At 50.8% G+C, this 13,765-nt stretch overlaps 1 protein-coding gene across 3 annotated transcripts; it reads left to right on the forward strand.

The window, feature by feature from the left end:
- The first annotated feature begins 3,430 nt into the window (after positions 1-3,430).
- On the forward strand, positions 3,431-11,595 carry FDPS (farnesyl diphosphate synthase). Of its 3 annotated transcripts, none has more exons than XM_029580323.1 (10): positions 3,431-3,492; positions 5,131-5,277; positions 7,660-7,800; positions 8,038-8,118; positions 8,251-8,373; positions 8,742-8,830; positions 8,925-8,997; positions 9,705-9,782; positions 9,955-10,089; positions 10,253-11,595. In XM_029580323.1, the coding sequence occupies exons 2-10, from the start codon at positions 5,140-5,142 to the stop codon at positions 10,451-10,453; spliced, it is 1,059 nt and encodes a 352-aa protein (XP_029436183.1). In that variant the 5' UTR covers positions 3,431-3,492; positions 5,131-5,139; the 3' UTR covers positions 10,454-11,595. The 3 variants fall into 3 exon arrangements, with proteins under 3 accessions (XP_029436183.1, XP_029436184.1, XP_029436185.1); XM_029580324.1 differs by lacking the exon at positions 3,431-3,492 and adding an exon at positions 3,499-4,361; XM_029580325.1 differs by lacking the exon at positions 3,431-3,492 and adding an exon at positions 4,812-5,005.
- The last annotated feature ends 2,170 nt before the right edge of the window (positions 11,596-13,765 follow it).

Consider the following 13,765-nt stretch of genomic DNA (forward strand, 5'->3'; position numbering starts at 1 on the left):
CCTGCACTTCTGAATGCTGCTCACCTAAATCCAGTAGATAAAAGCAGACGGCATGCTTTTCTCAGAGAGAAACTCAATGGGACACTTCCTTGCAGGGCAGCCTTCCCCCCTGACTCTCCACAAAGCGAAATCCTCTCTGAAATCTCTCTTAAAGAAATCCCTTCTTGGACAGGACAGGAGCATGGGCTTAACTTCCCTGTTTCTTTTACACCTCTTCCTAGTATCTTCAGGCTATGAGGGGACTCCTAGACCCCAAGAGAACGTCTCCCTAGTCCTGAAGGCCCAGTCACTTTTCCAGGACAGCAGGCAAGACAGGCAGCCCCCTCTCCTTGGGGAAACCACTTCACCAGTTCCTGGCTCTTGAAAATAATAAAAAAAAAAAGCCCTGAATCATGAGGCCGCAGGAGTTTTGTTAAAACACTTACATCTCCCACTGGGGAATGTCAACCATCCCTACCACTCTTACTCCACGCAGACCTCACCCTCTTGCAGTGTCTGTATAGACATCGATGCAACTAATAAGGGATGACAGTTTTGTGACCCCTTCGCTATCTATCTATCTAGACCTCATAGCATTATTGGCTCTATCCAAAGTCCCTTGGAAAAAGTGAGTTTTGGTTTGGAACCGAAAACAGGGGGAGGAACTTGTTCACTGGATGAGGGCTTCTTCCACAGAGGGAAAGGGAGAAAGGGAAACTCAAAAGGAGTTAATAAACATGTGGATAAAGGTGAACCGGTAGATATAGTATACTTGGATTTTCAGAAGGCGTTTGACAAAGTTCCTCATGAGAGGCTTCTAGGAAAAGTAAAAAGTCATGGGATAGGTGGCGATGTCCTTTCGTGGATTGCAAACTGGCTAAAAGACAGGAAACAGAGAATAGGATTAAATGGGCAATTTTCTCAGTGGAAGGGAGTGGACAGTGGAGTGCCTCAGGGATCTGTATTGGGACCCTTACTGTTCAATATATTTATAAATGATCTGGAAAGAAATACGACGAGTGAGATAATCAAATTTGCAGATGACACAAAATTGTGCAGAGTAGTTAAATCACAAGCAGATTGTGATAAATTGCAGGAAGACCTTGTGAGACTGGAAAATTGGGCATCCAAATGGCAGATTAAATTTAATGTGGATAAGTGCAAGGTGATGCATATAGGGAAAAATAACCCATGCTATAATTACACGATGTTGGGTTCCATATTAGGTGCTACAACCCAAGAAAGAGATCTAGGTGTCATAGTGGATAATACATTGAAATCGTCGGTTCAGTGTGCTGCGGCAGTCAAAAAAGCAAACAGAATGTTGGGAATTATTAGAAAAGGAATGATGAATAAAACGGAAAATGTCATAATGCCTCTGTATCGCTCCATGGTGAGACCGCACCTTGAATACTGTGTACAATTCTGGTCGCCGCATCTCAAAAAAGATATAATTGCGATGGAGAAGGTACAGAGAAGGGCTACCAAAATGATAAGGGGAATGGAACAACTCCCCTATGAGGAAAGACTAAAGAGGTTAGGACTTTTCAGCTTGGAGAAGAGACGACTGAGGGGGGATATGATAGAGGTGTTTAAAATCATGAGAGGTCTAGAACGGGTAGATGTGAATCGGTTATTTACTCTTTCGGATAGTAGGACTAGGGGACACTCCATGAAGTTAGCATGGGGCACATTTAAAACTAATCGGAGAAAGTTCTTTTTTACTCAACGCACAATTAAACTCTGGAATTTGTTGCCAGAGAATGTGGTTCGTGCAGTTAGTATAGCTGTGTTTAAAAAAGGATTGGATAAGTTCTTGGAGGAGAAGTCCATTACCTGCTATTAAGTTCACTTAGAGAATAGCCACTGCCATTAGCAATGGTTACATGGAATAGACTTAGTTTTTGGGTACTTGCCAGGTTCTTATGGCCTGGATTGGCCACTGTTGGAAACAGGATGCTGGGCTTGATGGACCCTTGGTCTGACCCAGTATGGCATTTTCTTATGTTCTTATGTTCTTATTCCTGGCACAGCCTTCCAGCCACAGTTATAGGAACCAAAACGGTGGCAGAAGTTGGAGAGTATGGGATAGAGACAAAGGGACTCTAGTATGGAGGGAGGTAGAAGACCCCAGCTTATGTAATTCAGTGCCTAGGCTGATGTCTTTTGATTATGTTGAAACTGCTGTATAGCAGTCTAAAAACGTATAAATAAAGAAATGTAAAACAAAAGAAATGTTTAGTACCTTACATTATGTAGGCCACAAATAACACAATTTCAGAGCTGCCAAGTGACACAGTGCAGGAGGGAGACTTTAGACCAGGTCTGGTTTTTGAACCTGCATCTCAGTGCATTCTGATATTTGTAGCCCCTCGTTCCACATTTGGAACTGGTGCTGCTGCAGGTACCAGAATGCACTGGGATGGGAAGGAGGTGTCAGAAATAAATCTGCCGTCTAGAACTGGGTCACTCGACAGTCCTGTGGGAGAAGAGCAGCACGGGGAATACTGGGAAAGCTGTTGGGAAGAATCAGGCAAAGAGCTGACTGAGCACAGCATGAAGGAGGCCTGGAATGAGGTGGTTGAGGGCTGATGGGCGAGGGAAGGGATTCGACATGGCTTCCAGATTCTAAACCCACTAAAGGATATCAATAGAGCGATGCCCCCATCCCACCCTGGGGCCCAGAGAGGAGGTGGAGGGTTTGTGGAGCACTTCCAACTTTAGGGTTGTTAACTCATCCCAGATCAACCAAACAGGCTGATCCGGTCCTGGTTTTGCAGGGATTTGTAGCTCTGATTGCCCCATGAACCTGTTTCAAGGCATTGTTCCCAAAAATCCGCGAGCTGACTCCCCCATAGATAACTAGAACTACAACTCCATGCTTGCAACGGGGCAAAACCAGGCCCGGATCACCCCTGTTTGCTAGCACTGACAATCCTAAACCTTAGCACGTGGGTTCGAGCACAATGATGCGCTGAGTAACAAACATACTGAATATCAGCAAGCAGCTTCATAAGGAGAAATGCACCGGAATGCAGTTCTCTGTAACGTGACAAGTCTCTGCCCGTCCCTAGGCTGCTTTTTTTTTTTTTTCAATCAGTGCCACTAAAGTCTTTTGCATGTTTACAGTAGAGATGACAGACGTCCCCTGATCTCACTCGGCTAATTTCACCGGGGACCAATCATATTGCTTCACTGCCCCCTAGCTCCGCCTTCATCACTTTCCTATTGACTGCTGCTCTCAGAGCCCATCCTCGCGCGATTGGCTTGGCCAATCGGAGTTTGTGACATTTACCCGAAACGCCGGCCGAAAGGCACGTCTGTGGCGGGGACAGGCCGCCCCAGTGCACAGTGGGAAGTGTAGTCCCGGCTAGTGAAGCACAGGCGCGACAGCGCAGGGAGGAGCGCAGGAGTAGACTACAAGTCCCAGCGCGGCGCGCGCGGGGGCAGGAGCAGGGTTTTAAAGAGCAGGGGCGGAGGAGGAGTATCAACTGTGGGCAGAGCAGGGACGAGGTAAGAACTGGAGTCCTTTATCCCGGCTCCTCCACTGATTCCACTCCGAGGGGCAAGAGTCCCTTACCCTGGTCCCTACCCCAAGGGGGTTAGTGCCTCCAGCTTGTATCTTCTGATCCCGGGGGAGGGGGGGACTCGAGAGTCCCCCCGACTCCATCTCGTGGGATGAAAGTTCCTCTCCAACCTTTGCCACGCTGATCCCATCATACGGGGCGCGAGTCTCCCCCCCACCCCCATCTCATTTCTGATCCCATCCCGAAAGGGGAGAGTGTACCCCCAAACCTGTCCCACCTATCTCATCCCGGGGGAGTGGTGATGGTGGCGTGAGAGTCCCATACCCCGGTCTCCATTGATCCCTTCGCACTGGGGCGAGAGTCCCCTACCCAACTGTAGCCCAGGAGTGAGTCTTCTAATCGCACTACTTCTCCCCCCCAAAATCTGTCTCAAGGGGTTGGGAGCCTTCTGGCCTGCCTTAGGGAGTGAAACCTCTAACCTTCCCCCTCTGATACTAACGCTAAGGGAGTAAGAGTTCTCCGTCCTACTCCCATTTACTCAGCTGTGGTTGGTTTATAGGGAGATCCATCTTCATAAGAAACTTGTAACTACCTCGAGTTCCCCCCCCCCCCCCCCCGAAAAAAAAAAAAGTCTCCTATATCATCATAGCCAGGGCTGTAAGAATTCCAGGCGCCAGGTCACCCGGGCACCTAGATGTTGGGGCCTGGCGCCCAACACCATCCCGAGCCCGACGGGAGCTGCTGCTACTACCGGTGCAGGTCTGGCAAAAGACACCGCTGCTACCGCTGCCACCACCGCTGACCTGGGCTGGGGAGCGACTTTGCTGCCACCACCGTCCCTGGCCATCAAAAGAGGTGATGGACGAGGGGAGGAAAGGGGGTAGGGTGGAAAGAGGGTGGCGGGGAACAAAGGCAAAAAAAGTGAAAAAAATGAACAAAATAAGAGAAATAAAAAAAAATTTAAACCAACAAAATAAGCAAAAAAACACAGAGCAAAGCAAAAATACTAACCAGTTTATTTGGGAGAAAATTGTTAGCTACCGGTCCAGGTTTTCAGAGAGTTTTTCCACCACAGGTCATAGCTGTGGCAGACTTGATGCTCTGGCTGTTGTAAAGAGGGACCAGTCTATTAAACATTGTGTCGCCCCTGCCCACGCAGTCATGCTGAGTACACACGTGGCTTTCTGTATGCAGTGCCCTGTAAAGTATATTAGGTTCCTGCTGCCTGTGGCCAGCCCATCTGGCCCCTGGATCGTGTTTGCCTGCGTTAGCTCTTTGCACCATGCTTGAATGTTATTTTTGATTCATGCAGATCTGTGTCTGAAGCTCTCTTCTGACCCACCCCCTCTAAAGACAGATCAAGGTGTTCTGCGAGGGGGGTATGGTATGACATGTCCTGCCTTGACCAGAGAAACCAACAGAGGAAGAGTTAGGGCAGAGAACTCTTAATAGATGTAATATGTGGCCACCTGGGGCTAAGTCATATAGTAGCCCTCCAGGTAAGACAGCGAGCCTAACCTGTCCTGGCATTCTGTTAGAGGCTAGAAGGGAGCCCTTGCTGCTGAGTATACCCAGAGTCCAATTACAACCCAGGTAACCCAGTCATCTGCTGTCTCTGTTCTAGGTGTCGAGGATGAGCGGTGATGGGAAGCAGCAGGCTGCGGCCGACAGGCAGGAGTTTGTTGTTTTTTTCCAGCAGATCGTTCGGGATCTCACGGCGGATGGGCTCCAGCACCCTGAGGTGGGAGATGCCATTGCGCGGCTGAAAGAGGTGAGAGCACCCTTGGGGAGGGGGTGGTGTGGTGTAATGGTACTAAACCCCCCCCTCAAAAAAAAAAACAAACCCGAAAAAAACTGGATGTGAAACTGGGGAAGTGGGATGGGAAAAGTAACCCTGATAGGAGGGTCAGGAATGTCAAAAATCCTGAGCTGAACAGGAATGTGGTGGCTTTTAATTAATGTTGCCTGTGCTTAACAAGGAAAACCCCTTGGGGTCTCCACTAGATGTCCCTAGTCCCAGCCCTTGGGTAGTCAGCTGCAGGGGGTGTACACTTTATATCATTATTTACACATGCAGCATGGTAGTGGTGGTAGTGTCATTGACTCCCCGATACTGTCCAAGACATGCATATGAATGACATTCCCAGTCCTCGTGGGTATGTGGCTCATGGCTTCTTCCAACTTCAGCTGGTCTCCTCACCAGACCTGGCACCACAACCCATTCATTACAGCATCTCCCCCAGAGTTTGTCTGGAATTGGATGTCCCTTAGGCACGGGGGGGCTAAGTTTAGAAGAGAGGAGTGCAGATGTAGTTTGCTTTCAGAAGGGAAGGTTGTGTTCATGTGTGCTTTCTGAGTTAGGCACCCAGGCTGACATAGGAGCAGAGAGCCATAGGCCTTGCCAGTTCCTGTAACAGAGCTGGAAGGATGAGGGATATTTTTCTGGTTTTCTACATTTTTGACCTGGTCCATTCCTGGCCGGAGGGACTCTCCACCTTTTTGACCAGCATAAGAGGAGGTTGCAGCCCCCAGCTGTGAGAAGAGACCTTGATTCACGGTTTTGCAAGTTTTGTATTTTTCCATCTTAGAGGAAAGGGAGACTTTTCTGCCCCCGGCCTCGTTCCCCCCCCCCCCTGAACTGGAGACGTTGGTAACTGTTTCCGGCGTAGGCCGTTGCTTCTGGGAGGTCAGCTTCTGTCTTTTTGAAGCGGAATCGAGGGGAGAAACATCAGGAAGCCCCCAAGCGGAGTTTCCACCCCTTGATGCTGCCAGGTGAAGTTCAGGATTCAACGTGGACCTCCGGTACTGGGGGAAGGGATCCGGTCACGGTTGGGATTCCTCATCTTTCCTTACCGTGGAGGATACCCATGTTCCAAGCCCCTTCCTGGAGGGACATTTCCACAGAATTATTCAAATTCTGTCTCATGCAAATCTGAGAACGCTGGAAGTTTCTGGATACTTTGTTTTGAAACTATTGATTCTTTTACAAGGCATTTCAGTAAAATTTAATTTGAACAGTGAGTCCTGCCTGGCTTAAGTGTACCTGTCCCGAAGAGCTATGGTAACGCACATACATGGGAGAACACCACTGCCTGGGCCAAGAAGGTTAGCGTTCACCCCCACAGCTTGGGGACTCAGGAAAGGGAAATGAGAAACCCCAGCTATAAATTCTTTTATGGCCTTCAGGATACGTGCCACCCATCAAGAAAGGGAGACATACAATATATTTCCCTGTACGGACCCAGATCAGTCCAGACTCCTGGGTTTTGCCTCCCTTCCAGCAGATGGAGACAGAGAGAGTTTTACTGACACTTAACATGAGGTGCCACCAGCAGTCCCTGAGTATTTCTCTGTCTCCAGCAGATGAAAGGTGGTGCAGAACCTGCAGACTGAAGGGAGTAAAGAAAAAAGATAAGAGGATACCGTGTACTTCGAGCGGGACTCTCGCAATCCCACCCGGTTTAGGGAAGCTTTGGGACAGCCCAGGAGTCTGGACTGATCCGGGTACGACCAGGGAAAGGTTCTTGCCTGCAGTACCACAGATCACTCCAGAGTCTTGCCCGGGTTTGGAGAGTCCGCTCGAACTGTGGTTTTTGTACATAATCTGAAGTATTTCCATTGGCATTTCAGGCTCAGGTGATGGCTGTACGTGCCTTTTTCGTTTTGGTTGTAAGGCTCGTTCAGATTTAGTGCTTTTCTCTTCCTGCTGCTCGTTTGGCAGGAGATGTTTGGTTACTGAGTTTTGGGGACATTTTCCATCTTGGCTTGGGTACAGGTCAATACTGAGGGACTGCAGGTGGCACACCTGGTTAAGAGGCGATGTCGGTGAAACTTTCTCTGTCTCCATCTGCTGGCAGGGAGGCAAAACACAGGAGTCTGGGCTGATCCGTGGTACCCAGAATGTGAACATAAGAACCTGCTACACTGGTTCGGAGCAGCAGGCACTTAAGAGGAGCTGTGTTGGGGGCTGTGCCCTCTAGTTTCCTGTAGCCCCATTTTGAACCGGAGGCATCATTCCCTGACTGATCACTCAGAGGCTATAAACTTGTCTGGTCCTGCGTGTGCTTCTCCCCCCCCCCCCCCTCCCTTGCCGAGAAGCGAGGCAGCCTGTATGCTCTCTGAGTAACCGCGTCCTCTCCTCCTCCTCCTACAGGTGCTGGAATACAACACCCCAGGGGGCAAATACAACCGGGGCTTAACCGTCGTGGCTTCCTTCCGGGAGTTGGTGGGACCCGATGTACAGAAAGGAGAAAACTTCCAGCGAGCTTTGGCTGTGGGCTGGTGCATCGAGCTGGTGAGACGCGCCATCCCCTTACCTGCCTGGAATGGCTCGGGGGTGGGGGGGGGGGGCAGGGAGAAGTCTCCTGCTATGGGGATATTTGTCCTTCGTTCCACAGAAAGCGAGAACGTGCTGGGGCAGGGAAGCATGCCGCGGTCTGTAATAAGATGCAGATACCGGGAGGAGCTGGGGCTCTCGTCTGCTCTGCTTCCTCACTGATGTCTGGGTTTGGTTTTTTTCCTGCTCCCCTAGCTTCAAGCCTTCTTCCTGGTGGCTGATGACATCATGGACTATTCCGAGACCCGACGCGGCCATCCTTGCTGGTATAAGAAGGTGATGGGGGTGGGGGGGACACAACCTGTAACACCGAGGGCGGGGGGGGGGGGGGGGTAGTCTCTTTGGATATCTGTGCTGGGGATGTAGAGGGCAGCCCTTGCTATCGTCTGGGTTTCTTTCCCTCCCCAGGAAGGCGTGGGGCTGGATGCAGTGAACGACGCTTTCCTGTTGGAGGCCTCCATCTACCGCCTGTTGAAGAAGTACTGCCGGGAGCAGCCCTACTATCTCAACCTGCTGGAGCTCTTTCTACAGGTGAGCGCGGAGGCACCCCCCCTCCCCCCCTCGGATGCTCCTTGAACTTTTAGCTTATGAGTCTGTGGGTTCGGCCTTGGGGTTTTCAGGGCTCTCCAGCCTGGGGTTCGGATTTTTTGTGTCATGAGACTAGGGTGCCAGTCTTCCAGGTCGCGGCACCACTGCCCACCCTTGGCTGGCCTTGCGTTACTGCTGTATCAGGGTGGGCGCTCCAGGGTGCTGGTGTTTTGGGTTGTCCTTGTGGTCCCTGGCACCGGCAGCGTGCGGCACGCAGCTATTTGAGCAGGGTTTTTCCTGGGGGGTGGGGGGAGGGTTCAGGGCACCGTGCCTCTCACTTTCAGGATCTCTCCGTTTCTCCCCCCTCCAAGACCTCCTATCAGACGGAACTGGGCCAGGCACTGGATCTCATTACAGCTCAGCCTGAAAAGATCGATTTGAGCCGATTCACCGAGCAGAGGTGAGCGGTCCATGGCCCCAGTGCAGGGGGATCCCCGAGTGCTTTGCATGGTAGCTGCCGGCCTCCTTTAAACTTGACTGGTTTCTGTTTTCAGGTACAAGACCATCGTTAAATACAAGACGGCTTTCTACTCCTTCTATCTGCCTGTGGCTGCGGCCATGTACATGGTGAGTCGGTGGGGACGCCTCTGGGAAAAAAACCGAAGGCCTGGCAGCCATGCAGGGCTCCTGGGACTGGTGGAGGAGCTCACGGGGGCGTGCGGCCAGGGCATTTCAAGGGATGCGGTGAATCCCCAGCCCATAGCTGTCGCTACAGGGTGGCAAGTGTGACCCCCCCCCCCCCCCCCAGTTTAAAATACCGGATCGGGCAGGGATCAACCAAACCCCCCCCCCCCCCCGCTCACCAATCTGATCAATGGCATCCCACCTACCCTGGGGCCTACAGCATCGCGCCATGGGCAGCAGGAGTTGGGTTTAGCCAAACCTCGTCTCGTGCTGCCGCAGGGACGATCTTGTGGCTCTTGTCACCAGTTGCCTGACAGTGGCTCTGCGGTGGCTGAAGAGAGAAGATGTACCGGCTGTCAGCGGACCCTGCTATAGGGAATGGGGCAGGAACACTGGCGATGGGGGTGAGATCTCAGCTCCTACAGTGACTTTTCCCAGCAGCAGTGCTGGGTGGGAGCTCAGAGCTGCTGCTGCTGCAGCCCCTGTTTCTCCCAGCGGGAGGTGCTGTAGGGAATGGTGCGGGCATGCTGGCTGGGGAAGGGGGAGCTGAGCGCTCCTGCAGTCCCAGCCTCTCCCAGCAGGAGGTGCTGTGGGATAGTCACTAGGCTGCAAGCTGTGCATGATGAGAGTTTCCGGTTTTATTTCTCCAGGCTGGCATTGACAGCGATGAGGAACATGAGCACGCCAGAACCATCCTGCTGGAGATGGGGGAGTTCTTCCAGATCCAGGTACGGGGCTGGCAGAAGATGTGGGTATAAACAAGCGAGGGAGGGGGGATGTTAATGCACTGGGTATTGAGGTGAGCCCTGTAGCTACCTGCTTTGGTCACAGGCACAGATCGGTGAAGAACACAGCGCTGCTGCCGGTGTTAGTGTCTTGTCTGTTTCTCTCTGCTCCCAGGATGACTTCCTTGACTGTTACGGTGACCCTAGTGTGACGGGAAAGATTGGTACCGATATAGAGGACAACAAGTGCAGCTGGCTGGTGGTACAGGCCTTGAAAGCTGTGAGCCCTGAGCAGCGACAGATTCTAGAGGTAAGGGTGGGGGGCCTATCACCTGTGCGGCTGAGGTGAAGCGCGGCAGTGGTTAAACTCCTCTGAGCACTGTCGCCAGCCCTCTCCGCCCCCCGAGTTAGGCACCGGGTCCCAATTCCACCTCTTGAACAGAGCTTGCCCGTCTGTCTGTCTGTGTTTTCAGGAGAACTATGGCCAGCGTGACGCAGCCAAGGTCCGTAAGGTGAGGCAGCTGTACGAGGACCTGGCCCTGCCAGCTCTCTACCACCTGTACGAGGAGCAGAGCTACCAGCAGCTGCAGCTGCTGATCGCCCTCCACGCCAACGCCCTGTCCAAGGAAATCTTCCTGAACTTAGTCCAGAAGATCTACAAGCGGCAGAAGTGAAAGGGCGCCTCGGCTGGGCTGAGGAAGACAGAAGCAGTCTCTTAGCAGGGGCTGCTCTCGGAAGGGCAGGACTAACCTTTCTCACAAAAGGACACTCCCTCCCTCCCCTCCAGCACGAGGCAGCTCTAATCTTCTGTCACCTTTAAGGAAGGGATATAGAGGGGCAGGCCTGTTACACCTTCCCCCCCCCCCCCTGTTAACTGTTCTCCCTGTCGTATACCCCCCTGGTTACTCTGAGGCAAGTTGATTCTCTCTTTAAAAATAAAATGTTACTGAGTCTTCTTGAAGCTTTTGGCCTGGACCTTCTCCCAGCAATCCCCCCGCTCTCCACCTGTAACCCTTGTGGCCTGCTATGGTTTAGGGCTATGTGCCCTTTGTGAGAGAGGTAAAGCTATTTTCCCTGGCCAGGGGGCGGGGGCATTAGAAGCAGCCGCAGGTGCCTTTCTTTAGTCGGGGGAAGCCTGGCTTTCTGGCCCAGGCACTGCCATGGGTGACAGGATTGTGCCGTTTCCGTGGCTGGCGCCATGCTCTGTTTATGCTGCCCTGCGCTCTTGTGGATAAAAGTGCAGCTGTGGGGTAGAGGAAGAGGAGAGCGTAGTGCTAAGAGGTGCTATTGTTCCTCTGAGGGTAATGGCCCAGGGCTTCTTCCTGTCCCTTGGCCGGAGTGGGGCTTCTTGCTGTCCCTCTGGGGGGACGCACACATCTCTGCTCTCCAGGTTCCAGCTGCTCAACCTCTGCTTACTAACCTAGGTCTGGTCTCAGCCCAGGGCTGCAAGGAGCAGTCTGGTTCCTGGTCTCCGCCCATCCCAGCTCTCTGGAAAGCAGACTGGGCCTGAGCATCACTGACGTTCTGCAGCCCGTGAGGCGGGAAGGAATCTGGGTTTATAACAGAGCACGCGTGGCCCAGCAGCGCCCCCCGCCAGCGTGAGAGCCCGGCTTTAAAGTCTTTCTGGCCCAAGCCGTAGCCTCACTGCAGTTCCCATCCTCTTGCCCCCGTCTGGGTCCCGTTCTCCTCCCGCCTTAGGTACTGGGGTAAGAATGTGCATGACCTCCTGAGTGGAGGAGAACCTGCAGGCGCGAGCTGTGTGAAAATGCTGTTGAATAAAAATCCCACCTCCGGTGCTTTTTTCTTTTGTAAATAATGGTTGCATTCTTGTTGCATTTTTGTAAAGTTTGTCTCTGTTCCCTGGCAGCGAGGATCCTTACCACCGCGTGCCTGCTAGTAACCAAGTGGGCTTTTACCATGTCCCCCGCGTTGGACTCCGTGGGCAGCTGGTCCAATGTACTGCTGTAGTGGGGAGACAGGAACCAGTACACCCCCCATCTGTCATGTACTGGGAGAGATCTCTGCCCCTTCACTGCTAAATAAAGCTACTAGTCCCAGACACTTGTGCCACCCAATCCGCCAACAGCAGGGGGAACATCTGGGACAACGACTGGAGACTGGGGGATTAGGCAGGCACCCGAAAAACCCCAGGAAAGGTTGAGGCCAGGGCCAGCACCCCTAGAAGGAAGGCAGAACACCTCTGAAAGACTTGTCCTGCCACAAGCGTCCTCTGCCCCTCTGCAACCTTCTCCTGCTTCCCAAACCTGTCCCAATGATTCCACAGCCAGGAGAGACCCCCTGCATGCCTGGGGGTCTCTCCTCTCTTCTTTCTCGTGTTTATAAGGCTGCTGCGCCAGGGAGGAGCTCCAGGCATGTTACAACTCAAACATAATATTCTCCAATATTCTGAAGACAGAATCATCAAATAAACAGAAGAGAAGCAGTTAAGAAAGCCTGGGCTTGCCTCACAAATCTGCTTCACTTTTTTGAAGGGGTTAATAAACGTGGATAAAGGTGAACTGGTAGATGTAGTGTACTTGGATTTTCAGAAGGTGTTTGACAAAGTTCCTCATGAGAGGCTTCTAGGAAAAGTAAAAAGTCATGGGATAAGTGGCGATGTCCTTTTGTGGATTACAAACTGGTTAAAAATCAGGAAACAGAGAGTAGGATTAAATGGACAATTTTCTCAGTGGAAGGGAGTGGGCAGTGGAGTGCCTCAGGGATCTGTATTGGGACCCTTACTGTTCAATATATTTATAAATGATCTGGAAAGAAATACGACAAGTGAGGTAATCAAATATGCAGATGATACAAAATTGTTCAGAGTAGTTAAATCACAAGCAGATTGTGATAAATTGCAGGAAAACCTTGTGAGACTGGAAAATTGGGCATCCAAATGGCAGATGAAATTTAATGCGGATAAGTGCAAGGTGTTGCATATAGGGAAAAATAACCCATGCTATAGTTACACAGTGGCTCCTTGTTAGGAGCTACCACCCAGGAAAAAGATCTAGGCATCATAGTGGATAATACTTTAAAATCGTTGGCTCAGTGTGCTGCGGCAGTCAAAAAAGCAAACAGAATGTTAGGAATTATTAGGAAGGGAATGGTTAATAGAACAGAAAATGTCATAAAGCCTCTGTATCGTTCCATGGTGAGACCACACCTTGAATATTGTGTACAATTCTGGTCGCCGCATCTCAAAAAATATATAGTTGTGATGGAGAAGGTACAGAAAAGGGCAACCAAAATGATAAGGGGCATGGAACAGCTCCCCTATGAGGTAAGACTAAAGAGGTTAGGACTGTTCAGCTTGGAGAAGAGACTGAGGGGGGATATGATAGAGGTCTTTAAGATCATGAGAGGTCTTGAACGAGTAGATGTGACTCAGTTATTTACACTTTAGAATAATGGAAGGACTAGGGGGCATTTCATGAAGTTAGCAAGTAGCACATTTAAGACTAATCAGAGAAAATTATTTTTCACTCAATGCACAATAAAGCTCTGGAATTTCTTGCTGGAGGATGTGGTTAGTGCAGTTAGTGTAGCTGGGTTCAAAAAAGGTTTGGATAAGTTCATGGAGGAGAAGTCCATTAATGGCTATTAATCAAGTTTACTTAGGGAATAGCCACTGCTATTAATTGCATCAGTAGCATGGGATCTTCTTAGTGTTTGGGTACTTGCCAGGTTCTTGTGGCCTGGTTTGGTCTCTGTTGGAAACAGGATGCTGGACTTGATGGACCCTTGGTCTGACCCAGCATGGCAATTTCTTATGTTCTTATGGGCTTGGGGTTTCTTTAGCTTATACCTGATGGTTCCCAGTTCAAGACATTTATTTTTCATATTTTTCACTTGCTAATACCCCTAGTGAGGAACAACATGAAAAGAAACAGATAACAGCAGACAAAAGGGCAACGGAGCAGAAACAGCAATAAAAATGACAAAAAAGCCCAGATAACAATGTAAAATAAAACAGATTAAAAAAA

Source organism: Rhinatrema bivittatum, chromosome 16, assembly GCF_901001135.1.
Source record: "Rhinatrema bivittatum chromosome 16, aRhiBiv1.1, whole genome shotgun sequence".
NCBI lineage: Eukaryota > Metazoa > Chordata > Amphibia > Gymnophiona > Rhinatrematidae > Rhinatrema > Rhinatrema bivittatum.

Excerpts from the sequence above, each read along its gene's own strand:
- FDPS (XM_029580323.1), top strand. The coding sequence starts at position 5,140 with ATGAGCGGTGATGGGAAGCAGCAGGCTGCGGCCGACAGGCAGGAGTTT. Across the intron at positions 7,801-8,037 it reads TGGGCTGGTGCATCGAGCTG|CTTCAAGCCTTCTTCCTGGT; the intron begins GTGAGACGCGCC and ends CTGCTCCCCTAG. Across the intron at positions 8,374-8,741 it reads TGCTGGAGCTCTTTCTACAG|ACCTCCTATCAGACGGAACT; the intron begins GTGAGCGCGGAG and ends CCCCCCTCCAAG.